The sequence below is a fragment of the Rutilus rutilus genome (assembly GCF_951802725.1).
Source record: "Rutilus rutilus genome assembly, chromosome: 11".
NCBI lineage: Eukaryota > Metazoa > Chordata > Actinopteri > Cypriniformes > Leuciscidae > Rutilus > Rutilus rutilus.
Genome location: NC_140216.1, coordinates 5008230 through 5034407, shown reverse-complemented (window position 1 = coordinate 5034407; position 26178 = coordinate 5008230). Strand labels below are relative to the sequence as shown.

General features: G+C 37.7%; 1 protein-coding gene across 2 annotated transcripts in view; it reads left to right on the top strand.

The window, feature by feature from the left end:
- vps50 (VPS50 subunit of EARP/GARPII complex) overlaps positions 1 to 25329 on the top strand; it is a 138975-nt gene extending 113646 nt beyond the window's left edge. For both annotated transcript variants that reach the window (XM_084422759.1, XM_084422758.1), the window contains 6 exons: positions 381 to 529; positions 6670 to 6766; positions 7695 to 7853; positions 14946 to 15067; positions 22910 to 23099; positions 24916 to 25329. In XM_084422759.1, coding sequence (XP_084278885.1) covers positions 381 to 529; positions 6670 to 6766; positions 7695 to 7853; positions 14946 to 15067; positions 22910 to 23099; positions 24916 to 25035 — 837 coding nt within the window. In that variant the 3' untranslated portion in view covers positions 25036 to 25329. The remainder of the gene's footprint in view (positions 1 to 380; positions 530 to 6669; positions 6767 to 7694; positions 7854 to 14945; positions 15068 to 22909; positions 23100 to 24915) is intronic.
- The last annotated feature ends 849 nt before the right edge of the window (positions 25330 to 26178 follow it).

Here is a 26178-nt window from a genome sequence, read left to right as displayed (position 1 = left end):
TAGACCCCGCTCACACCTGTATTTATTGTCGTCCACTTGTGACCCAAATCGACCAAAACTCATCTTAATACCAGGTGTAAACGGCCATTTTTAGATCTGTAGATTGTTTGCTTTGTTCCAAAACAGGGACTTAATTTGTTACACCGTTACATATTCTTCTTGGTTCGGTTCACTTTCACAAGGCAACATTTCAAAGCGTACCAAAATGTGTTTATGCAAGTCACATGTGAGTAAAGCTGTCCTCTTATTGGTCATATATATATATATATATTATGAATGTATTGATACCGCTTGGTCTGTTGGGTCGGATTGCTTTCTCGCCTCAACCGAACCGCGAGTTCGTTTTAAAACGGCCTAAATGTTTGTTGTCGTTCCTGCAGGAGGCTGGAGGGGAGAGCGCAGGTCCTCATGTTTCTCCTGAGGAAAGGAAGGAGAAGGTTCCCAGTCCTCATCTCAGCCAGCTGGTGATCCTGACGGCCAGTGAAACGCTCTATGGTTTGGCTGAGAGAGTCGTCGCCACTGAATCACTGTAAGCTACTATAAACCGACTTATAAGACAGAGTTCCACATAATATGAAAGTTGTTTTTATTATTTTATATACTCACCCTTGTTTTCGGTAAAAATATGTGCAGTAGTGGCCAACAGCTAAAAAATTGACATCTTCACCCTTTATTTAAATATTATTAAAAAGGTCTTTAAAAAGATTTTGTAAGCATGGTGCATAGTTGTTTTGATTGTGATAATGCAATGAAACATGGCAAATTGTGTGGACATAATTTTTGGCCAGGCTGTCATACAAAGAAAGTATGAACACCTGCCAAAACGAGAGAACTAACGAGATATTAATAACTGATTATGTTGTAGTCAGTGTAGGCTTTTTCCTGTGAGCTGCTTTTTTTCTATGCATTTTTTTATTATTAGTAAAATAAAACCTGTTGTTGTAGTTTGCCTTAATTTGACTAATAATTTTGTCAGATAACTACCTTAACCAGGTTTAGTGTTTTGTTCTTCCCTAATATTTTAAGAATATATAAATAGTTTCCTCATATGTTGATGGTTTAAATTGAACTTGTAGGGTCAATAAAAGCAAATATCCCTTCTGGACATCACTTTTGGCCACTGCTATATGTATACACACAGCATTTATTTATAATAATTAATTAATTATTTTGCGAATTAAGATTTTAATGTTTTTGAAATAAGTTTATTTTACTGCATTAGAGAACCAATTTCTTAAAAAAATTAATAAAAATAATTTCTTTAAAAATAAATTTCAATGCATTTAAAAAGAGAAACCAGCCAGACGGCATCAGCTTCATATATCCAGCTGTATGTGTGATTTCTCTGTAGCAGAAGCACAGAAATGAACACATTTACATTAAAAATCAAGCTTATTGTTGCTAGGTGTTGAATGTCTAACCTCAGCAGCCTCCTTTCAACCAAGCCTGTCTAACCAATCAGTCATATCACTGTGGTTGTTATCTAATCAGCGAACCCCATTAAGCCTTGCTCTCCCTGCGGATGAGTCTACAGGAGTGGGCTGAACCAGCTTTGGCAACAGAAAGGGGAGTTCATTTCATTAAGTGATGTGACACCGCAGGGGCTGATGAGAGCTACCTGAATCTCCTCCATTATTCCAGAGAGCAAGTCGTCAGGCCTTCAAACCACGTTTTATCTTCCAGTCCTCCTATTCTGACCTTTTTCCCGTTCGACCGACTGTTCAGCAAGACGTTAAGCCTTCATGAAACTGCAGGGAATACTCCCTTGCAAATTCACAGAGAGAGTTTGATCCTCCCTATAGTTGCTTTAGATGCATCCAGATGGCGTTCGATTCGTGCCAAGCGTTGTGCTGGAGAACGTTTTCAAAGTCTTAGACCGAAGACGGATCAGAAGATCCAGAGGCTAAGCCTGGAAAAAGTTCTTCTTGGGAAGGAATGGCTGGTTGCTTCCTCCTGATGCACAAAAACTCAACCACACGGAGTCATCAAAGCGGTGAAGATGGGCTTTCCTTGTGGAGCATGTTCATGCTCAGAATGCACTAAAAACACCTCTTTTTGAGAAGGTTAGTGGCAGTGCAACCTCTTATTTGCGCCCCATCCTGCTTAATGGAATAATCAATGAAGGTTTCACAGTCTGAGCAGAGAGCAGGCGTGAGGGTGTGAAAGATAAGCGACAAAACAGGGTGCTGTATTTATACAAGCGTAACCATACGAATCTTCGATTATACACATGTATGGTCAGACGAGACCTTTTTTCTCATTCCAAATCAAATATTCTCATTATTAAATGTATAACAATGGGACAAAAACAAGCGACCACTTACTCAATTAAAAATCAAGCTCTGGTTCTTTGGCCTTTTACCTCCCACATAAATGCTACATATTCAGATGTCATTTGTTTCCACTCTGATCATGATGCACTTGATTCACCGATTACCTGCACATTTATTTTGCCTGTTCTAGTTGGAAAATATTGTTGCTGGCTAATCAGCGCTCAGTGATAAGGTTTTTTATTGTTGTTGTGGACAGTAGTTTGCACTTTTCAGTCAATAGTGTCTCTGTAGTATAGTGTCTATATATATTTACGACCAGAGACACTATTGACTGAAAACTCTCTCTCTCTCTCTCTCTCTCTATCTATCTATCTATCTATCTATCTATCTATCTATCTATCTATCTATCTATCTGTCTATCTGTCTATCTATCTATCTATCTATCTATAGTTTGCAAAGTTAGTGCTTTAATTTTGCAAGGCACATTAAATTGACCAAAATTGACATTATTACATTATAAATGTCATTTCTATTCATCAGAGAATCCTGACAAAAAAATTTATTAAGGCTTCCATAAAAATATTCACTAGCACAACTGTTTACAACATTGATAATAATAATTAAAGCTGCAATCAGCATTTATCGGGGTTCAAGCATTTAAGGCCTTTAAGCACATAAGCATTTAAGACATTAAGTTTTATTTAGCAAGCATTTAACCACTGAAATAATAGATGGAAAAGTCCATTTACAGCCAATACAGGCAATTTACCATAGGAAATATATGGTTTTCAAAGCTTTTTTACAGTTATAGCGCCACCTATGTGGAGATACACATTGTGTCCGTCTTGAGCCAGGGATCACAGTGGTGTAAGACACTTGAGTCTAGGACAAACGGTCTAAGATTTATGAGCGATTTTGTAGTTTTGGTTGCTGTAGCGCCACCTATGGGCCAATCGGGGGTCATACTCTGATTGGTCATACTCTCCCCAAATTGAGGCCTACCATCTGGCCAGGTTTCAAGTCTCTAGGCCTTACGGTTTGGCCTGCACGATCAGTTTTACAAATCCTTACAATTACAATAGGGTTTCAGCATTTCATGCTTGAACCCCTAATAATAAATGTTTCTTGAGCAGCAAATCAGCATATTAGAATGATTTCTGAAGGGTCATGTGACACTGAAGACTGGAATAGGAATAAGCTTTGCCATCACAGGAATAAATTACATAAACTAGAAAACAGTTATTTCAAATTGTAATATTTAGAGTAAGCGTTAGTCAATTGTTTTACTCTATTTTGTTTTATTTGATTAAATAAATGCAGCCTGAGTGAACACATGAGACTTTTTTCATAAAGATTAGAAATATTTCACCAACTCTAAACTTTTAAACGATAATACACTGAAAATCTACATTTTGGCAGATATTTTAAGTTTCTAAAAGGAAATATATTTGTCATTAAATGTTTTCTCAAAAAAAAAAAGTAACAAACTTATTCTGCATAACAATATTCAGTACATCACAGAAAACCGAATTCTTCAACATATAACTTTTCATATCCTGCTTTCACATCAACTCTAGTGTTCATTAGGTGTTATATGCAAATATTTGGACTCTCATTGCTCATTGAACTCTTATCTCTGTATGTGGGCTGTCATTAGCATAAATTACCTGGCGGTGTTTGGTGAGCAGTGACTCTTTATGAAGGTCCCGGTTGTACACAGCCATTGGCAGCGTTAGGAATCAGTGATTTATAATTACCTCCTCTCTCAGTTAATTCTTTGCCTGCAGAATTTTGTTTTGATTCCTGGATGCAGTTGATTTGCTCAGACAACATACATTAATTTTATGACTGTGTGAGCCATCTTGTTTTTCAAAGTTTAGGTTGTAAGACAAAACAACAGAAAAACAATTAATTCAGCAGTTCGAAAATTATGCTAACAAATGGTAATTTCCGATCTCATTACATTGCCTATAAAAAGTATCCACCCCATGATGTTTTTTTTTGTTTTAAAGCACTGAATCACACAGTGAACTTAATTAGACTTTTGCACCAATTAACACAAAAACACTCTCTAATGTCAGATATCGACAGTTATAGAAATAATTAAAGCTGCAAGCAGCATTTATCGGGGTTCAAGCAGTTAAGGCCTTTAAGCACAAAAGCATCAAAAGTTACCAAGTTTTATTTAGCAAGCATGTAACCACTGACATAATAGATGGAAATGACCCTGTTACAGCCACCCAAATGCAAGAGTTCAACTTTTTTTCGATAACTATTGATCTAGAGAGTCCATAGAATTGTCCTAGACTGGTCTGGTTCCGATCGGGCGAAAAACCAGGGACTAGTTCACAAAGGTAGGTTTTGGACAAAATTCGACATAGCAGAAAATATTTCCTGCCTAAATCGAAATTTGAGAGAGCCATTTTGTCCGCCTCGAGTCAGGGATCACAGTGGTGTAAAACACAAATGGTCTAAGAGTTATGAGCGATTTTGTACTTTTGGTTGCTGTAGCGCCACCTATGGGCCAATCGGGGTCATACTCTGATAGGTTGTCCCCAAATTGAGGCCTACCATCTGGCCAGGTTTCAAGTCTCTAGGCCAGGGGTGTCCAAACTCAGTCCTGGAGGGCCACTGTCCTGCAGAGTTTAGCTCCAACCCCAATTAAACACACATGAACCAGATAATCAGACCTTGATTATCTGGTTCAGGTGTGTTTAATTGGGGTTGGAGCTAAACTCTGCAGGACAGTGGCCCTCCAGGACTGAGTTTGGACACCCCTGCTCTAGGCCTTACGGTTTGGCCTGCACGATCAGTTTTACAAAGCCTTACAATTACAATAGGGTTTCAGCATTTCATGCTTGAACCCCTAAACATTTTACCAATGGATTGTTGTAGTTTTGAATGGTTGTTTGTTTTCTTTTGAAATGACACTTAGGTGAGGTTTTTTTAGTAATCTTTTTGTTATGTATCTCTCTTTAATGTGTTTAATGCTTTAGATATGAACAAAGACAAATTTCAACTGCGGTGCGTAGCCAGTGTTATTTAATTGATTGTAGAAATCTACATAAATACTGACTTGATGGTTTTACAACCTTATTTAATATCTAGAGGAATTAAGGAATGTAACATTAAAATAATGAGCGTGTACTGGAAAACAAACACATCACCCGATTGAGTTTTCTTAGGGAAGTGATTTATTACAATGAGTCTCAACATGAGAAGGACACCTCAAAGTAATTAGTTAGATTATAATAAAGAAAGGTAAAGAGAAAAGAACTAGATTTGTGCCAAATCAAAGAACTAAATAAAACCAAAAACCAGTCTTACTAAAGAACAAAAAAAACAATGTAATCTGACTAGATCAACGTCCGGCAAGAACCAAACAAAACATCTTCAGCGTCAAAAAGACGCCCTAAATAAACTATTCTTACTAACAAAAACAAAACTTACAAGGGGTGGCACAAGTCACTAAACTGGTGTTCTAAACACAAATTGATCTCTCAGTGTGGCATATGTATATCACGTGATATCTAAGCTGTTCTTTTCTCTTCCCCCATTTAACAGTAGATCAAACCACCAGACAGAATAAATGGTGATACTCACAAGGAAAAAAACAGCGCAAATGATCCTCCCTTACGGAGGTCTCACTACTGAGTTCTCAAAGAACACATCAATCCAATTAATGGTACAGGTCAGGCAAACTAACAAGCGAGAGCTCTAGCGTGCACAAAGTCATCTCCCGCCTCCAACACAGGTGCGCTCTTTATAGGCACATGGCGCGCCTTCATTGGTGTAGCCGCGTTGAATCATCATCCAACAGCAATGATGACGATGACGTCGCCCGGATGATTGACAGATGGATAAGCCAATCAGGTAGCCGCATCATCCTGCTGACAGTGACAGTGAAACAAAAGAAAGAGCGTACGGGAGGAAAAAAAAAACAACAACAACAGCTCCAAACAGATAACAGTATAGGACGTAACAGGGAGAAAACTTACTTTGTGTTTAATAACTAATAAATAAAATTAAAATAATCATTTTGACTGAATTTCTTTTTTTTCTTCTGTATATCAGTGTCAAATAATCTGAGGTTCAATGTTGTGATTTAAAAAAGACAGTGAATTATTTTTGTAGTAGCTGTAGCTCTTAATATAGAAGCCCTTATATTTAGCTCTCACGTCTCTAGGTCTTGTCTGGAAAAAAATGAAAGCAAGAAAATGTAAGCTTGAAAAATGTAAGCATTGAGCTTCCTAGTCACATCACACCTTTTTTTTTTTTTCACCACTGTAACTAGTTTTCAGCACAGCCAGTTCCCTGCGGGTAATGTCATATAGTGATTGTTTTGCTGGAAACCTGCAGAAAGCGCTCTCTGATTTGGGCCTTTTCTTCCCTGCAGAGTTTTTCTGGCAGAGCAGTTTGAGTTCCTTCAGCCTCATCTCGACACCATGATGCCTTCAGCCAAGAAGCCCTTCCTCCAGCAGTTCTACTCACAGGTCCGTTTCATCCCTCTGTTTATGGCCCTGACCTTTCCACTCTCTCCTTTTCAGAGTCTTTTCAATCTGCCTCCTGTCTGATGCAGGATCTCTAGAGTCTTTCAAATGTGTAACTTCTGTTGTAAGACACAAAATGACTATTGATGAGCTCTGCTTGTCTGTGCGATCGGACGGTGCGGAGTGTTTGACATAAATCACCCAGCAATGGACTATAACAATATTAGGTGATATGAAGTGTAATATACTACCGTGCCTTGTAGAAGTTTATTCAATTTGTGCTCTTTATGTTAACCTTTAAAACAAATGATACTCTATTTCTTTTCCACATCTTGCTGGATAAGCATTTTACCAGTATTTTATTTCCTTTTTTTGTTATTCTTTATTCTTCTAAATATATGCATATTTAATTTAAATGTACATTTTGTATCTTTACATCCACATATGATTTTAGTTTTCTTAATTGACATGCACTGTAAAAAATTACATGATCAATAAATCATGACAACGTTTACTTTAACTCATCAAAATAAATAAATTTCAACTTCATTTTTAAGTTATGCATTTTTAAGTTATTTTTAAATGAGTTGAAATGACTTAATTTAAAGCAGTAACTGAACTTCATTTTTGAGTTGAATTGGGGAAATTGATTCCCATTTTAGAGCATATATGTCCTTTTTATGAATATCCTTATTATTCATTGCTTAGAACTGAAACTGTACATGTACAATAGAACATTTGGGGATTCTAGGGTTTCTTTAGCACTAAATACTTGTGTTATGAGTACATAGCAATTAATGTACAGCAACTACTTAAAAATGTCTTTGGATCTTGGATATTTGACTAATACTAAACTGTTTTCCACACTTTGCCTGATGGTTATGTATAGGTGCTCTTTGTTTTGACCTTTTCTATGCTCTTTTCTCTATAGACTGTATCTACAGCCAGCGAGCTCCGCAAACCCATTTACTGGATTGTTGCGGCCAAAGCCATAGATTACGAACAGATGCTGTTACTGATGGCTGGAGTGAAATGGGACATTAAAGAGATAATGTCACAGCACAACATCTATGTGGATGTCCTTTTAAAGGTAATGTGTTTTTGAGGTCGTTCGGTGGGTTTTATGTGCGAGAATAACGTGTGGCCTCCCTCCTCTCCGTTCATTTTCACACTAGAGGAGAACACACTTAGACGTGCATCAGTAAAGATCAGCCAACCGTTTCTCCACTCATATTCTTGGCTTCCTTAGTCAATTACAGCACGGTTTGTTTAGTTTTAAGGAAACTGTCATGCCACAGTGGCAGAGCCTTGCTGACATGTCCTATCCACTCATCTGCTGTACTCACCTGACAGGACACTCGATGATCGAAATGTGTGGTGTCAGAATGTGTGTTTCAGAAGGTTATCCAGAGGTCTAAAGTTAAGGTTGACATGCTGCGTTTAACTGAGAGAGACAGGCGACGACTCAAACACTGTACAAACACTCACTCAAGTGACGGATGTGATTATGGGTTGACTTTACTGATGAGGTGAGGGAATATCAGCTCCTGGGTGCTACAGTCTGGAATTATTTATTATTTATCTGCAATTTACATGTACTGCATAAGAGGAACAGATTACATTATTGCATTACTCATAAAAAATAATTAGTTATATTGATTATTATGATCATTATGATGGTAATTTAATATTTTCTATATTTTAATTATTATGAATTGTACAAAATTACACACACACATTGAAGGATCATGTGACACTGAAGACTGGAGTAATGATGCTGAAAAGTTTCGACATCACAGGAATAAATTACATTTTAAAATATATTTAAACAGACAAGTTATTTTAAAGTGTAATATTTCACAATATTAATGTTCTTACTGAATGTAGAGACTCAAAAACAAATCTTATCGACCCAAAACTTTTTAATGGTAATTTATATACGGTATATCCATCCATCTTCTTCCGCTTATCCGGGGCCAGGTCGCGGGGGCAGCAGTCTAAGCAGAGACGCCCAGACTTCCCTCTCCCTAGACACTTCCTCCGGCTCTTCCGGGGGAATACCGAGACGTTCCCATGACCAGCCGGGAGACATAATCCCTCCAGCATGTCCTAGGTCTTCCCCGGGGTCTCCTCCCGGTGGGACTCGTCCGGAACACCTCCCTGGGAAGGTGTCCAGGAGGCATCCGGAACAGATGCCCGAGCCACCTCAGCTGACCCCTCTCGATGTGGAGGAGCAGCGGCTCTACTCTGAGCTCCTCCCGAGTGACCGAGCTCCTCACCCTATCTCTAAGGGAGCGCCCAGCCACCCCGTGGAGAAAGCTCATTTTGGCCGCCTGTATCCGGGATCTTTTCCTTTCGGTCATGACCCACAGCTCATGACCATAGGTGAGAGTAGGAACGTAGATCGACTGGTAAATCGAGAGCTTCGCTTGCAGCTCAGCTCCTTCACCACGACAGACCGGTACATCGACCGCGTTACTGCAGAAGCTGCACCAATCCGTCTGTCAATCTCCCGTTTCATCTTTCCCTCACTCGTGAACAAGACCCCAAGATTATTGAACTACTATTGAATATATATATATATAATACTGTACATACATACTGTATATTTATGTATGGCTAGTTTGCCAACTTTGTTATTATCAGTATTTAATTTCTGAATGAATGTCATTGCTGGCACGGCAGATCAATTCTCATCAAGTGAAATCAAGTCTAAGTGTGCAGTCATGTGCGATGGACCTCATGTTGTTGAACTCATGCCCACTCGCACAGCTGCATGTTTAAAGTGAGATAATTCAGGTTAAGTGCTGCTCCTCTGGGTGCTGCTGTGGAGAGGATCTGAACTTCTGAAGGAAGGCCCAGTACGGCTGTCACTGTCGCCATTTCACATGCAGCACATTACCAATGCATGGAAATGATGCGTCTATGTTAATATACTGGCCCTATTGTGACTTCTACTGAAGCAAGCAAACAAGTTGATGCCCACAACGAGCAGGCTTGATTGATATGTTTACCCTAAGGTTGCTAGTTAGCTTTCTTCATGCAGATTTTCTCTATGCCTAATGACTCTGCCTCATGAATTCCTCTAGATTGAAAGATCACGGCCATCAATTATTTGTCAGGATCTAAATTATTTAAATGGTCAGGCTTTGGGAGTCACACTCAGAATTTGAAGGGCAAGTTTATAGAGTGGAAAAGTTATCCCATGTCTCAGTTAAGGATCACTGGACTGAGGGTGTCTCATTCCTTTGCATGTCCACAGCTCTTCTTTAACCTCTGCTCATTAGCCCATATGAATTTTGCATTGGGTTGGGAGCGATTTGAATGGCTGATGCATATATAAAGAGACAGGGAAAAAAAAGCTCAGAGCAGATGGGGTTTCACAATTGAATTATCTCTTTGGCTTATTTGCTGAGGAAGCTCGCTGAATTCCGAAATATGCATAATCATGTGGATTTACATAAGTTCCTGATCCGAGCTGCAAAGTGTTAGTGGGGAATGTAATGGAGCTTGGCTGCAAATGAAGAAAGGAGGCTCACCTTTGTGCGCCCGCTGAGTGAAGCGCTGTGCCCGTTTCTCTCGGTGCCATCGTTGTAGCCCTGCGCCAAGTCTGTTTGTTTGAAGCCAATTTGTCTGGGTTTGCCAAGATTACTGAATTAATCATGTATCTGCAGAAATACTGCAGTGACTCACGTTGACTCTTGCTTTATTTAAAATAACCATGAAAATGAAGTTCAGGTGCCCGGGCACATAAAGGACATTTGCTTATATATATATATATATATAAATAAATGGTATAATTACTTGCCTGCATTATAGAGCAGAAATGCACTGTTATTTGTCTCTAACTGCAATGTACTGTGTGAACTGATTCTTATTTCTCTAGTCTAGGGTAACAGTAAGCGGTTCCTTTTCTATCATCATTTACATGCCGTTCTCAACCTGTATGACTTCTGTGGAATACAAAAGAAGATATGTTTTTCTTTGAGTACATTGAACCCTTTAGACTTTAATTGTATGGCCAAAAAATTTTTTTTTTGCATGTTCCTCTGAATAAAGAAAGTTATTCAGTTTTGGAATGACAAAGATATTTTGCAAAATAATGTAGAATATTCCTGCTTCATATTTTTTTACAAATCAGAAAAGGTTTGATATTCAGAATATTTGAAGGACACAAAAAAACTATTTCTCAATCTACAGCTTAACACAATTTACCCCCCAAGTATATGACAGTTACCAGTTTTTATAATTATTTACTTGATTTTTATAAATAGATAATTTATGTATGAGACTCATTTTTAGACCTGGATGCTTTTTCTGTGAAAAAAATAAAAAAATAAGAATAACAATAATGCTTAAAACGTACACACAAAAAAGAAAAGAAAATAAAGAAGCCGTTTTAAACATAAAAATCACTTCTCTAATGTGATCTCTTAATCACAATAATCTGTATATGATAGGCCCTTTCTAACTATATGGTCATGTGACAAAAGCGATGCTGTTTGCTTAGGCCGGCTACACACTGGCTGCGTGGCGTGTCCGTTTTTATTTCGGCTCCCATGTTAACAGGTTAGAGCTTGCGCGCGGAAAACGCGTGCATGCTAGAAATCGAACCGGCGCCTATTTTTCACGCGTGCGTGTTGGAAGCGTTTCCAGGCAACATAGAATAGGAAAAGATGTTTATATGTCATTTTGACACGAATTCATATTAATAAATTACATTTTGATGTTTAAAAGTCTCTAGGTTTTGACATAAATGCAGATATAAATGTAATGTAAAATAATAATAATTGATTTTCAAATATTGCACGAACGAAATATTCTGTAGCCTATTTTGCCGTCAAAACTGCGGACGTTGTCTTTGCTGCTATATATTTATGTTTAACGTGAATATAGGCCTTCCACAACTCTCTCCCCATATGTCGAATATATCACCAATGAGGCTTATCATATGTTCCCTAGCAGCAGTTTCTGGTGTGCAAAGACATAGAAAACGGCACGAAGCCGCCACGCTCACGCCACGCAGCCAGTGTGTCGCCGGCCTTAGATTAAGTAGGGCAGACAGCTTACCCATTGACTTCTTTTACCCATCTCATCCTTATAGATAATGTTGGAAAAGAGGCCGAGAGGTTAATTAAGAACACATTTCAGAACCCGTTCCAAAGCTCGCACAAACTCTGAAGGTTAAATGAGATTCTTTGCTTTCTTTTTTCTCGGGGTTGATTTATAAGACCGATACTGTGACCATTCAAAGCAATACTGATGACAGCTCAGAAGTGACATTTCAGTTCTTTAGGATGTAAGTGGGTGAAACCTTTGAGTTGGATTTTCATCAAACAGCACAAAGGCACACTGGAGAGCTTTTTTTTTAACGTAAGTTACGTAATCAGATTACTTTTTTCAAGTCACTAGTAAAGTAACGCATTACTTTTAAGTTTACAACAAAATATCTGATTTATTTTTTCAAGTAAGTAAGTTTATTGACTGACAGCTCTCCGGTCCCCATGTTGAGAGAAACCGTGCGTAATTGCAGAGGCGTTGTGTGCGCTGTGTGAAACATGATGGTTATTGTAGTTCTAGACTAAATGTGAGCAGGTATTTACTCATCTCACTTGCACGAAAACAGATTCAGTTTTCCTCAGAATGAATAAAAACAGTGAAATGCAATTTCACAATATTACACAAACCTGCAATAATTAAATGTTAAATAACACAAATATACTTTATCTTTCTCACTTTATTAGCGTCTTTGCTGCTGACATTTGATCCAATTCAACCACACGAATAAGCAAAAATAACTTTAGTTAAACGTCACATTTTTATTGAAAAAATAACAGATCAGGTGAGAAAAAGTAATGCAAAAGTAACAATGCATTACTTTCTATAAAAAGTACCTAAATAACGTAATTAGTTTGTTAGAAATCGAAAACTGGGACTCCTTTCGGTTTGCATTGCTTTAATACTTATCAACATGACTGAGAGCAAATAATCTGATCAATGTTTGCTGTGATTAGTTTCTCAGTTTGAATTCCTAAACTGTCTCTTTTGCTGGGCCAATATATTATAATTGGATACTGAGAAACCGTAATCTTTAGACAATCACTTTTGCATTCTTTTAAAACCATATTTCTACATTGTAAAAATGAATTCACAAGATTAAAGGTAGCATAATAACCAACTTGCACAGCAGTTTCAGTGCTCTTGGCTTTGCATCAATGTTCAAGGTGCGAGCTCACGGTACATGTGGTCCTTGGCTCTCAAATGAGCCATATGTCATTGTGTTAAGAAAGTTATGGGTGGGTTTTCCTGTCACAAGTGAAAGAGAAATGGGCTCAAGCACAGCTGAATCAACACCTCCGTGAGAAGCCGGCTTATACAGTACAGGTTTTTGAATGTGGCACGGCTTTATCCAGACATCTGCACTGCAGGGATTTAGAGAGAGCTTCTGTGAATAACCTGAATCCTGTAGGTTTGACAACATGGCCTGCCAGGATGGCTCCAGTGAACGTTTATAGACCGCTGTTACGCTTCTCTGACTCTGTAATTAATTTACACCTTTGTTGGGATTTCTGGATTTGTGCGGCTTCCTAAAATACTATTTGTAGCCTGTTCTTGACCTCTCATGCAGATGGTCCCAATAATAATGCTGATGGTTATGGTGAATTGTTAACAGCAAGCACTGCACACAAGGGAGGTTGCAAGACTAAATGGTTTTGGGTCAATGACAATTAAAGGAGAACTCCGGTCAATTTTAACACTGAGCTCATTTTTTTGTACATTTGGAGTGCTGTCAGTACAGAGAACAACGACAAAAATCGGTGTTGCCTACAACGAGTTATCCTCTTTTTAAAATTTGCACCCTGTTGACTTCAATGGGGCAAGTCTTAAACCTGCTTTTAGGCTCTTAACATCCTTGATGTGTCATTACAAGTGCACAGGTCATGTGAGTGATTCCTTCTGAGTGAACGCGGGTGAATCTGACTGCAGTAGATGTGAAAGAAATATATAAAAAATGATGTTTATTCAGCCAGCGCACATACCTGTATTTACATCCTGTTTTCGGTCGTAGTCCACAGTAATCGATTGTCGAGTTCACGCGCATAGGTTTAGTACCTATGATCACGCGTGTGAACTCGACAATCGACTACTGTGGACTTCGACCGAAAACAGGATGTAAATACAGGTATGTGCGCTGGCTGAATAAACATCATTTTTATTAATATCTTTCACATCTACTGCAGTCAGATTCACCCGCGTTCACTCAGAAGGAATCACTCACATTTTCTGTGCACTTGTAATGACACATCAAGGATGTTAAGAGGCTAAAAGCAGGTTTAAGACTTGCCCCATTGAAGTCAACAGGGTGCAAATTTTAAAAAGAGGATAACACGTTGTAGGCAACACCGATTTTTGTCGTTGTTCTCTGTATTGACAGCACTCCAAATGTACAAAAAAAAATGAGCTCAGTGTTAAAATTGACCGGAGTTCTCCTTTAATTGTCATTGACCCAAAACCATTTAGTCTTGCAACCTCCCTTGTGTGCAGTGCTTGCTGTTAAACAATTCACCATAACCATCAGCATTATTATTGGGACCATCTGCATGAGAGGTCAAGAACCTCCTTTAAGAGTGTACACAAAACAGAACAATCTTTTAACAATATAGTTTAAAACACATATGCCAAGTTCTTGGAAATGTACTATGTGCATTCATAATGGTTTAAAAAACGTTCATGCCGTTTTCAAGAAATGTTTCAATTTAGTGGGCTGTGGTGAAACCAAGTACAACAATAATATACTGTATTTTGTTGGGTGTACTTAAACATTATGTTGTAAAATATATTTCTAAAGTTAAAAAAGGTATTTTTCACAAATATTGGGAATTATTAAATGATTTACATTTTTGAGGACTTTGGTGTCTGGATAGTTTTATAACCCTGACATTTTTTTACTAAATGTCGCTCCAAAAAAATATCAAAATGAATTTTAATTCCAAAATTAAAAACATGCTCATCATTGCATGTATGAATTGCATTTTTACTGTTTTTTTTTATTATTATTATTCAATATTTATTTATTTTACTTTCTATTTATTTTTTATTAATGTCTTTAAATTAATAGATCCAGACAAAAAATGAGTGTCATGACATTTGACCTTTTATTGTCATTAATTGTTTTCTGCAGGAGTTTGAGAAGTTCAACCAAAGAATGGGAGATGTGTCGAAAATAGTTCGGATTCCTCTGCCTGTGTCCAACGTCTTATGGGAGCACTGCATCCGTCTGGCCAACAGGACATTAGTGGAGGGGTAAGTGACCCACTGAGCTCAACCAAATGTGTGTGGATGTATATGAGACCACCTGCTCTCAGATAAATCTCCTACCACAGACTGTTTTCATTGGAAATACCGGACATTACAAATTACTCAAGCCTTAACACAAACAAAGAAAATAGTATTTACCTCTCAGCTTCTCCTCAAGGATTTGCCTATATTAGACTCGGTCCATGTTGCCGCAGAGTTTTCCAGTCCCTCTTACTGTACGCCAGAGTATGGCATTGCCACCATTTTGCTTGGTATTATTGGTGTCGGCTGTATTTGGTTAACGCCACACATAGCACTTCACTTTCAGGCCAAAGAGCTCAAGTTTAGTCTCATCAGACCACAAAATATCATTCCAAAATTGTTCATGTTTTGTCACATGGTTTCCAGCTAATTCCAGGCATGACTTCATGTTGGCTTGTCTCAAAAGTGACTTTCTTCTCGCTAGTCTCCCAAAGAGGCATCAGATGTCAAGTGCTGATGTCTAGACAGTTTTCCCCCTGGAATTCCATATAGTATCTGGCATCTCGTTCATTTTTCTTACAAATGCCCGGTTGCTCGGTTTTGTAAGACGGACTGACCTTAAAAGTGTTTGGGTTATGCCACGCTCTTTCCGTTTTGCTTTAATGGATGTTGAAGGTTAAAAGCTTTGCCAATCTTTTCACTTTCGTCCTAACAACTTCTTCTCGAAGTTCCTCAGGCAGATCTCAATTGATTAAATCTGCTCACAAAGTCAGTGATATTTACGGTACAAGCAAGCACAAGTGGATTTGGACATGAGCATAAAGCCTGCTACACTGATCGCTAGATAATTGAATGTCTCAACCAATATAATAACAGAGAGGATGAGTCCTAATCAATAAAAATTGTATTAGTTTTCAACAGCCATTACTCCAGTCTTCAGTCACATGATCCTTCAGAAATCATTCTAATATGCTGTTTTGCTGCTTAACCCCCTGAGGTCGGCGGTATCGCCGGCGATACCAGCTCGCTTTTTTTTTATCAGTGTAAAAGAAACTCATAAATACTCTGTTGACTTTGATTTTCCATAGGAGTTTCATACATCAATCGATTCTGTTAAATGTGTATTATTTTTCTGTATACTCACAATAAAAACAAAGTGTTGTGCTTTTCGCCAAATTAAGAAAAATAATCACAGAGCGAGTTCTGCCTTCTCTCTGTCCGTGTAGTCCATTCTGAAACGCGTCCGAAAATGAATCATAACTCAGCGAATACTTCTCACACAGGCACGTGATATATGTCTTTATGAAGCTTGAAATCTCTTCTTTTAAATGAAGTAATTAATAAAAAAAAACAAATGTTTTCAACTCATGTAATCCGTTTGAAAGCAAGGAGAGGTACCGTTTTTTCCTTCTGCCTAATTATCTCTATAATGAACTGAGGCCGCCCCGCCCCCGGCACTATTGACATGGTAAATAGTTTAGGTGATCTATGCTTCGCACCCGCCCCCCGATCAATGCCTTGAAAACACGAAGTTTCATCAGATCAGATTCACTGATAGTTCATCGCGTTTAGAGAGGATGGCGCGTTTCTCCGGTAAAGACGCTCTTCAGATGATTCTGGACAGCGAGGAATAACTCACCTTGGCTTTTCCTCAGAGGAAGATTGTAACTCAGACGAACGGCAGCATGTTCAAGAGCGAATTGATCACGCCGAGTAAACACCGAGTTTTCACGTGAGTAAATACGTGAACTCAAGTGGTCTAGTGGTAGAACATTTGCCTAGCGTGTCAGAGGTTCTGAGTTCGAATCCGCACTCATATAGTTTTTTTTTTTTTGTCAAATCAGATTATGTTTATCAGTGGTTGTATAGCCTATCAGGCAGAGACATGCTTGTGTGTATTTTATTTTGTAATTTCACTGGAACGAAAAGAGAGTCTCCACAACGGATTGAAGCGCGCGTCCGAGTGAAGACTGCGTGAGCCTAAAACAAACACAGTATCCGCGTCTGACTCGCGGGAATCCACGGCGCAAACCTGTGAGGGGCTGTGTTTTCTCGAGCCCCATATCAGCTCGAGAAAACACAAGTTTATTCAGATCATTACTTGTTTACACCGTCTCGCAGCGCTTTGAGGAATAATAATAATAATGGAAAATGTCCCTCAAAAGGTAGATGTAAACAAACTATTAAAAGGTAAATATAATTTTTTTTTCTTTAAATAATTTTTATTGTGTTTTATTAGTAACAAATTTGGGGAGAGGATAAATATTCCCAAACTGAAAATACAGTATGAGAATTTACTGCACAATTACTAGACATGTTTACCTTGGATATTATACAATTTACAAGCACAATTTGTGGAAAAAAAAATTTATATAAAAAATATAAATAAAATTTATTTTTGTGTATAAATATATACACATATATATGTGTGTGTGTGTATGCACATATATATATTTGTATAAGCAACGTATTAAACTGCAAATTAGCATTTATATTCCTTATAATAAAAATGAAAGACCTATGTTACAGACATATGAAAGACAACATTTCGTTGATTAGTTTTGGATAGATTATACATTCTTACTGTAAAATATCTGCCACCTCAAATAAGCTTTTATTTGCCAATTTTTTTGTCAAAAATAATCAAATAATCAATCAAATCCTTAACTTTGAAATATGTATGATAAAATGTATACTTTAGTTTGTACAAAGAAAGATTACACTTGAATTGTTGTTTATTTAAATATTTACAAGGTAGATGTAAACAAACTATTAAAAGGTAAATATAAGCCTTTTCTTTAAATAATTTTTATTGTGTTTTATTAGTGACAAATTTGGGGAGAGGATAAATATTCCAAAACTGAAAATACAGTATGAGAATTAACTGCACAATTACATGTTTTCCTTGGCTATTATAGGCCAAATTGCAAGCACAATATGTGGAAAAATAAAAAAGAATTGAGATGCTTCCAACTGTTGCTCTTGCATTCTTGTGGCTCAGTGACTCACCTGAATGAATGGCTCATTAAGTATGCGGTCCTCAGGTGTGAACCACTACATATGTATGATCGTCGACGCCCACTCGAATATTGCCTTTCCAAACAGAAAGTGCTTTGCAAAATTCAAATCAATGTATTGTGTTATGTGAATGATTAGGCAGGGTGATTTTCACATAATTTTGAAGAAAAAACACTAGGCGATGACATCCATTAGACAAAAGTCTTATTGGCACATATTTAGTGTGTGTTTTGTGGTCTTATTTCAGAAACTTTAGTTTTTAGTTTTTTCAATAACCACGCATAAACATTATTCTCTCAAAAATGCAGACATGTACATTCTTGTTGCTCACATATTATGGTAGCCCTGTTTGTGCTAAATAGTGTGTAATTTTTTTTTGCCATTACTATGTTTATAAGCAACTGAAAAAAGCACAAATGTCAGGGCATGTCAGAACATCTCAAGGACCCCAAAAACACCTCAGACCCCAGAGGGTTAAGAAACATGCATTATTATTATCAATGTTGAAAACAGCTGCTGAATATTTTTGTGGAAACGGTGATACATTTTTTCAGGATTCTACGATGAATAGAAAGCTTGAAAGAACAGCATTTATTTGAAATAAAAAACGTCCTTAATTTAATATTACTGACCGCAAACTTTGAAGCGGTTGAACATTTACAGTATATGCTTAAAACATGGCAACAAAAGCATTTTATCCTGTCATGAAAGCAGACTTGTTTGATTTTCTAGGACTTCCTCCAACATTATGTTTACCTTTAAAGCAAATATCTGATAACACAAAAGGCAAATGTACCGGCCAGATGCTTTTAATCCACAGCCATATGTACAAAAACAGCAAACCTGAGTGAAAGCTTTAGCTTCTCTCCTTCTTCATTCCTCTACTTAACTCATGGGGTGTTTTTACTAGCAAGAGGAGCTTTTTGGCCTTTTCGGTGATGGTGTGGCTGGCAGTGATTCTTTTGGGGATGCAAAGCAAACCCTTTATCACTCGGGAGACGGGGGAGTGTGCAGTCTTTTGCTGCGTGCTGATGTTATTTGATTTAAAGCAAGAAACACTAAGATTTTCAGCTGCATCATCGATCTTGTGTTTGGATCAACTCTCATCATGTATTAATGTGAAGGAGTGTTTTTCTCTGTTTTTCCCTTCTTCCTGAGACGTTCTCATACTGTAGATATTGTAAAAATGCATTAGTTCTGTGAGGATTCATCAAATATCTGTAATGACTTTGTGCTATGAGCAGAACGGCTTTGTTGCTCTCAAGTAACCGCATATATAAATCCATCAGTGTTTGATTTTCTTCATATTTATTTTTCCTTCTTGTTTCCTCTTCTTGCACCAGCTGGATTATTGAAAATGAACATCAGGGATTTTTGTGTGGCATGGTGACAAGCAACCTAGAAGCCATGTCTTCTCCAGAGAGCTGTTGTCAAACCTGTCTTCCAACACTCTCTCCGTACCCCAGTATATTATCTTCAGTGTGCCGGCAATCTTGCAGCTCACAGACTTGCAGAAACGCTTTTGCACTCGTCACCTCTACAGCGTAATGGAGATTTGCTGGAAGCATTTTTGACACAACTTGACAGACACCTCTTGACTTCAGAGAGGTTATTCATGGTATATCTTCAAGCTTCACTGTAGATGTCAGGATGTGAGATGATGTATCCGAAAAATGCATTTTTCATGCCATTTAATCCACTGATTATTCATTTCTATAGCTCGAGGCGGCATAAAGAAGGAACCGCTCACCGTCCAGAGATGAGCATGCTTTTGTTAAACAGCTGAAAAGCCTAGTGCAAGTGCAAGAGAGAGTGCACAACAACAGCACAGATGGACATTTGTGGAATGACAATATGTTCCCAGAATATGAGGAACTCTAGAGAATCTTCTGCTAAAACGTCATTCCTGTAATGTTCAATCCCACCAGGGCCACCGCTAGCCAAACAAGTGCCTCGCTGTTTAGTGCCCCCCTTGATAGTTAGTCCCCTACGCGGTCTGCATACTTGACATTGACAGAACGGTGCGTTGGTCTCAAACACCCTGAGGACCTGAAGCTATTGAGCTGGATGAGCAACCTTTATGGTAGAGATGCACTGTTTTTAAAGGATTATCTCACTTCAGAATTAAAATTCCCTGATCATTTACTCACCCCCACGTCATCCAAAATGTTCATGTCTTTCTTTCTTCAGTCAAAAAGAAATTAAGGTTTTTGAGGAAAACATTCCAGGATTTTTCTCCATTTAGTGGACTTCAATGGGGTCCAACGGTTTGAAGGTCCGAATTGCAGGTTCAGTGCAGCTTCAAAGGCTCTCTACACGATCCCAGGCGAGGAAGAAGGGTCTTATCTAGCAAAACCATCTGTCATTTTCTAAAAATAAATAAACATTTATATTACTTTTTAACCACTAATGCTCATCTTGCACTAGCTCTGCGATGCGCCATACATTACATAAACACGTTGAAAGGTCACAACATCCGTAGGCGGAAGTACCGACCTAGTGTTAACAAAGCCAACGCCCTTACAAAAAATAAAATAAATTAAAAGGTAAACCTTTTGTCAGACGATTTTGAAGTTGGAGGAGAAAATGAGATGGAGTTTTTCGCCCTACCCTACCGGAACACACGTGACCTTTCAACGTGATTACTTAATGCGTGGCGCATCGCAGAGCTGGTGGATTATATATTCTGTCAATTACCCAAATTAGATATTAGGGTTAGGTTTAGGGTTCCAGTGACATCAACCTCTCATTTTCCTCTGAATGTAGAGGTAGGTTAAGGATAGGGCTGTGGCTGTTTAAAACAGTGGATCTCAACCTTTTTGGCTTCAAGGCCCCCCATTGTCCACAAATATTTTAATTTCACAATTTCTGCCCGATAATTTTTTTTAGAGCTTGGCATGACTAGAAAGATGTATATAAGTTATAAACAAATAACCAAATAACAAATTATCTTTTTGTTGTTGTTTTAGCTTATTTTAATGCTTGTTTTGTCTTATTTTAAATCATTTGTAGTAGTGTTGCACGATGCACCGATACTTCAAAAGTATCGCAATTCTCGGAAATTAAAAACGTCACGATTCCTAAATTTATTAGTATCGATACTTCTAAGAATGACCGCGTTCAAGATTTGTAAGGCCAGCGACATACTATGTCATGACACGCGCGCCCGAGCCGCGCGGAAAACGCGTGCATGCTAGAAATAGAACCGACGACTATTTTTCACGCGACACGCAAACGCAAGTTGGAAGCGTTTCCAGGCAAAATAGAATAGGAAAAGATGTTTCTATGTCATTTTGACACGAATACATATTAATAAATGACATTTTGATGTTTGAAAGTCTAGGTTTTGACATAAATGCAGATATAAATGTAATTTTTTTTTTTAAATATTATCGATTTTCAAATACTGCAACTCTCAATACAGAACGAAATATTCTGTAGCCTATTTTGCCGTCAACACTGCCGACATTGTCTTTGCTGCTATATATTTATGTTTCCGGTTTTAAAATAAAGCACAGCAATGATATTTGAGAGTGTTTCTCCCTTTTCAGGAAAGGTATCGAAATCGCAATTCTTGACTTGGTATCGGTATCGAAACAATAATTTTGGTATCGTGACAACACTAATTTGTAGTCATCTTTAGGCCCCCTTGGAAGTTTGTTGAGGCCCCCTGTTAGGCAGAATTCCCATCATCCTGCGCCTGATTAAACACTGGGATGATTCATGAAACATCAATAATGAAACATGAAATTCTGAAAAGTCTAGTTATGAATGAATGAACTCTACCTGACCGTCTTTGCCGCAGCAAATCAGCACGTCGGAATGATTTCTGAAGGATCATGTGACACTGAAGACTGGAGTAATGATGCTGAAAATTCAGCTTTGATCACAGGAATAAATTACATTTGAAAATATATTAAAACTGTTTTTGATCCAATAAATGCAGCCTTGGTGAACATAAAAGACTTCTTTCAAAAACATACACAACAAGTAGCAATACACTTAATGAAGGTAAAAAGATGAATGTGAGAGCTCCAGAATTCATCCTAGCACCATCTCTAATGGTGGCCATTATACATGAAAAAACCCTTTGCAACCAGGATGAATATTCTTTGTTTTCATCCAGCTTACTTGTCCATTTTGGCAGCTCTTTTTGCAATTCGACTCCGCCAGTGCCGTGCCGTGCCGAGTTGCATTCCAAATCAAGCAGAACGTGACAGGAAGGAGGCAGGAAAACACGGGATATATTGGCAGACTGGATATACTCAATAGGCCCGGCATTATCTTTCCCCTCACAGAAAGTAATTACACCGCTGTCAGACGAAAAGCAAACAGGGGAGTCAACAGCACTGAACTCTGCATGGCTGCAGCTACACTGTAAATCGATAGTGTTGGGATCAGGTCTGAGACCGAGACCCTCAAGCTGTACAAATGAAAAGGCGGCAAACTGAACAAATGGCCCTCAGCGTTTGGTGTCACTTACCAGTCAAGGATGAGTTGACTTAAACACCATATCCCACAGTCTGTCAATATTATTGCCGAAAATAATGTATGTGGAACGTCTGTTGAGTATGAACCCCTATATTTATATATGTATTGATGTGTTCCTATTTACATTATGGTGGCCTAGCGGTTATCAAAGTTCCAGGTTCGATCATTCAGTAGTAGGACATGAGGTTACCTGTAAATTAGAGAGTTACAAGCACCGCTGTGCTCGCTCGCGAGACACTTAACCTTAACCTTGCTCTAGCGGACTCTCTCTACAATTAATGTAGCATAAACTGTCAAGAGTTGATGAATGTCCTGTATCTGTCTGAGCCGCACTCACCTCTGCTGTCTGTCTGCCAGCTATGCTAATGTGAAGAAATGCAGTAACGAAGGACGTGCACTGATGCAGCTGGACTTCCAGCAGTTCCTGATGAAGCTGGAGAAGCTCACCGACCTCAGACCAATCCCAGACAAGGAGTTCGTAGAGACCTACATTAAAGCATACTACCTGACTGAGAACGACATGGAGCAGTTCATCAAGAACCACAGGGTAAGACAGATGACACAATGTTGGCATGTTCTTAAAATGACAGAAAAGTGTTCAGTACTTTATTTATATTTGTACATATCAGAAATATTTTTGCTTTAAATTTACCATCAAAATAAGCAAAACAAGTTAAAATCAATATCAGTATTAATAAAATCAATGTTTTATATATATATATATATATATATATATATATATGTATATATATATATATATATATATATATATATATATATATACAGACCCTTTCCAAAAAATTTGAATATCATGGAAAAGTTTATTTATTTCCATAATTCCATTCAAAACGTTAAACTTCCATAGATTATAGATTCAGGGCCCACAACTTAAACGATTTCAAGTATTTAGTTGTTTATTTGTACATAATTTGGGCTTCCAGCTCATAAAACCCACGAAAACAGGATTTAAAAAAATCCTGCTGGAAAATGAAGTCAGCTTCTCCATAAAGCTTGTCTGCTGAAGGAAGCATGAAGTGCTCTGAAAATGTCCTGGTAGACGGCTGCGTTGAGTGGACAGCACAGTGGACCAACACCAGCCGATGACATGGCTCCCCAAACCAACACAGACTGTGGAAACTTCACACTGGACTTCAAGCATCTTGGATAGTGTGCCTCTCCATTCTTCCTCCAGACTCTGGGACCTTGGTTTCCAAATGAGATGCAGAATTTGCTCTCATCAGAAAAGAGGACTTTGGTCCACTGTGCTTTATTAAATCCAGAGTCAACGCAGCCGTCTACCAGGACATTTTCAGAGCACTTCATGCTTCCTTCATTTTCCAGCAGGATTTGCACCTGCCCACACTGCCAAAAGAACCAAAACCTGGTTCAATGACCATGGTATCACTGTGTAATTACTCTGTGATTTCATGTAATATTCAAATTCTTTGAAATCCTGTTTTCGTGGGTTTTATGAGCTGGAAGCCCAAATTATGTACAAATAAACAACTAAATTCTTGAAATCGTTTAAGTTGTGGGCCCTGAATCTATAATCTATGGAAGTTTAACGTTTTGAATGGAATTATGGAAATAAATAAACTTTTCCATGATATTCAAATTTTTTGGAAAAGGTCTGTATATGAATATTTTATGTATAATGTATATAATTATAAATGTATTATAAATATATATATATATATATATATACATGCATGCATGCATGCATACATACACACACATATATATATATATATATATATATATATATATATATATATATATAAAAAAATTAATATTAGTTATATATACATATATAATTTTTTTGTCAATGACAGATGATCAGAATGTGTACTGCTTTGGCTGTATTCATCTTATTCAGTTTTATATTAAATATTTATATTTAGTACATTTTAGTATTTCAAATTGAATGACAAATATGAATTAAATTATGTACAGATGTAACAATATATAGTAATAAACTATTTATGTTTCCATGTATATCTTTTGCTAAAAGTGAACATTTTGAAATGTGATAATGCAAATGAATTATAGTTTTGAATTGATTGATTAAAAACGCACAGTAGTTACACACTCACGGAAATGCATCTAACTTGCCAACTCTGGCACCAAATCAGAGATGCTTTTAAAACATCCCTTTTTCTAACTAATATAATTTAATATCTCCATCACAGCCTGTGTGAATATTTTACATATAATTCCCTTTTAAATGCCAGGACAAAGGCTGCCTACATTCCAAACACATGTACAAGGCTAGATTTCATTTCTCATAAAAAAAAAAAAAAAAAAAAGATGTATTGTTGTGAAAGGCGTCTCCAGTAGAGATTCATCATGAGTTTGTTTTGTAGGAGTACTCTATGAAGCAGCTGACTAACCTGGTCACCGTCTGCCTCGGGTCCCACATCAACAAGAAAGCACGACAGAAACTCCTCGCAGCGATCGATGACATTGACCGGCCGAAAAGATAAATAAACGCCACCCAACTACCCCGCCAAATTCAGCAGAATCGTCTCGAAAATCACACACACCTACACTGTCACTTATCCAGTATCTATTATCGTATGCGGCCTGCACTTTGTTTGCGGTTTCTGTTTACATTTTATTAGGAATGAAAGCAGGACGTGCTCTGACTACACGTGAAGCCGTCATTTAAAGGGTTGTAAAGGATAATGGGTAATGAAAGTGTTATCAGTATCACTTCACAACATGAATGAATGAATGCCTCATGCGCTATCAAACAGTAATTTAAACATAGATGTGGCCAGAATTTCTGGGAAATTTACCTTTTTTGAGGAATTCTTGCTGGTTCTGCAGCATGAGGCTTTTTAAAGTGATACCGAGACGTCCTCTAACACACTGAGGCTCCGTCTCTGTTATTTTACTCAAAATGCATGTGCATCTCTTGTCTTGTTTTGACAGGCCACTGTCGCTCATTTTGCTAGCTGTACGCCACTGCTCTCACCCTGTTACACAAACACCTCAGCTTATTTCTTAGGTATTGATTTTATAATTCATGACACTTATACCAGATCCCAGAGACGTATTAGTAGTGTTGTCATTTTCATGAAACACGTGCGCAAGAATGTGATTACTTGTATGTTAATAGTAATAACTGGAGGAAGAGAGACAAAAAACAAACAAAAAAAGACCTGAAACCTTCCTGTTAGAAAGTGATAAACTATTTATTTCAGATTATGTATGTCTGAAATGCAGAAATACTGTATTTCGCTCGCTGAAATGTGTTGTTTTGTTTGTGGTAACTAAATTGTGTAATAATATTCATCTGTACCAAGTTAAAGGCAAGGTTGTACAATAAATACGCTAACGTTCTTATCATGTGATTAATGATACTTCAGAATTCTGTTTCAGACGTTTTTGTGGTATGAAAATTACCAGTTTGCATTGAATACAATGTGCTGAATCCTCACATTAAAGGTACAGAAAAGTTTTTCTCTAACCCACAGTGAGCAGAAGAAGAAGAAACCTGCCGCCACTTATAAAACCAGCTTGACTGTATTTAGAGCAGCCAGTAGACACTAAATGATCAACAGTTACAGCTTATCTGCAAGTTCTTTAACAACTTTTCACAATGACATATTACCCTTCAGGTA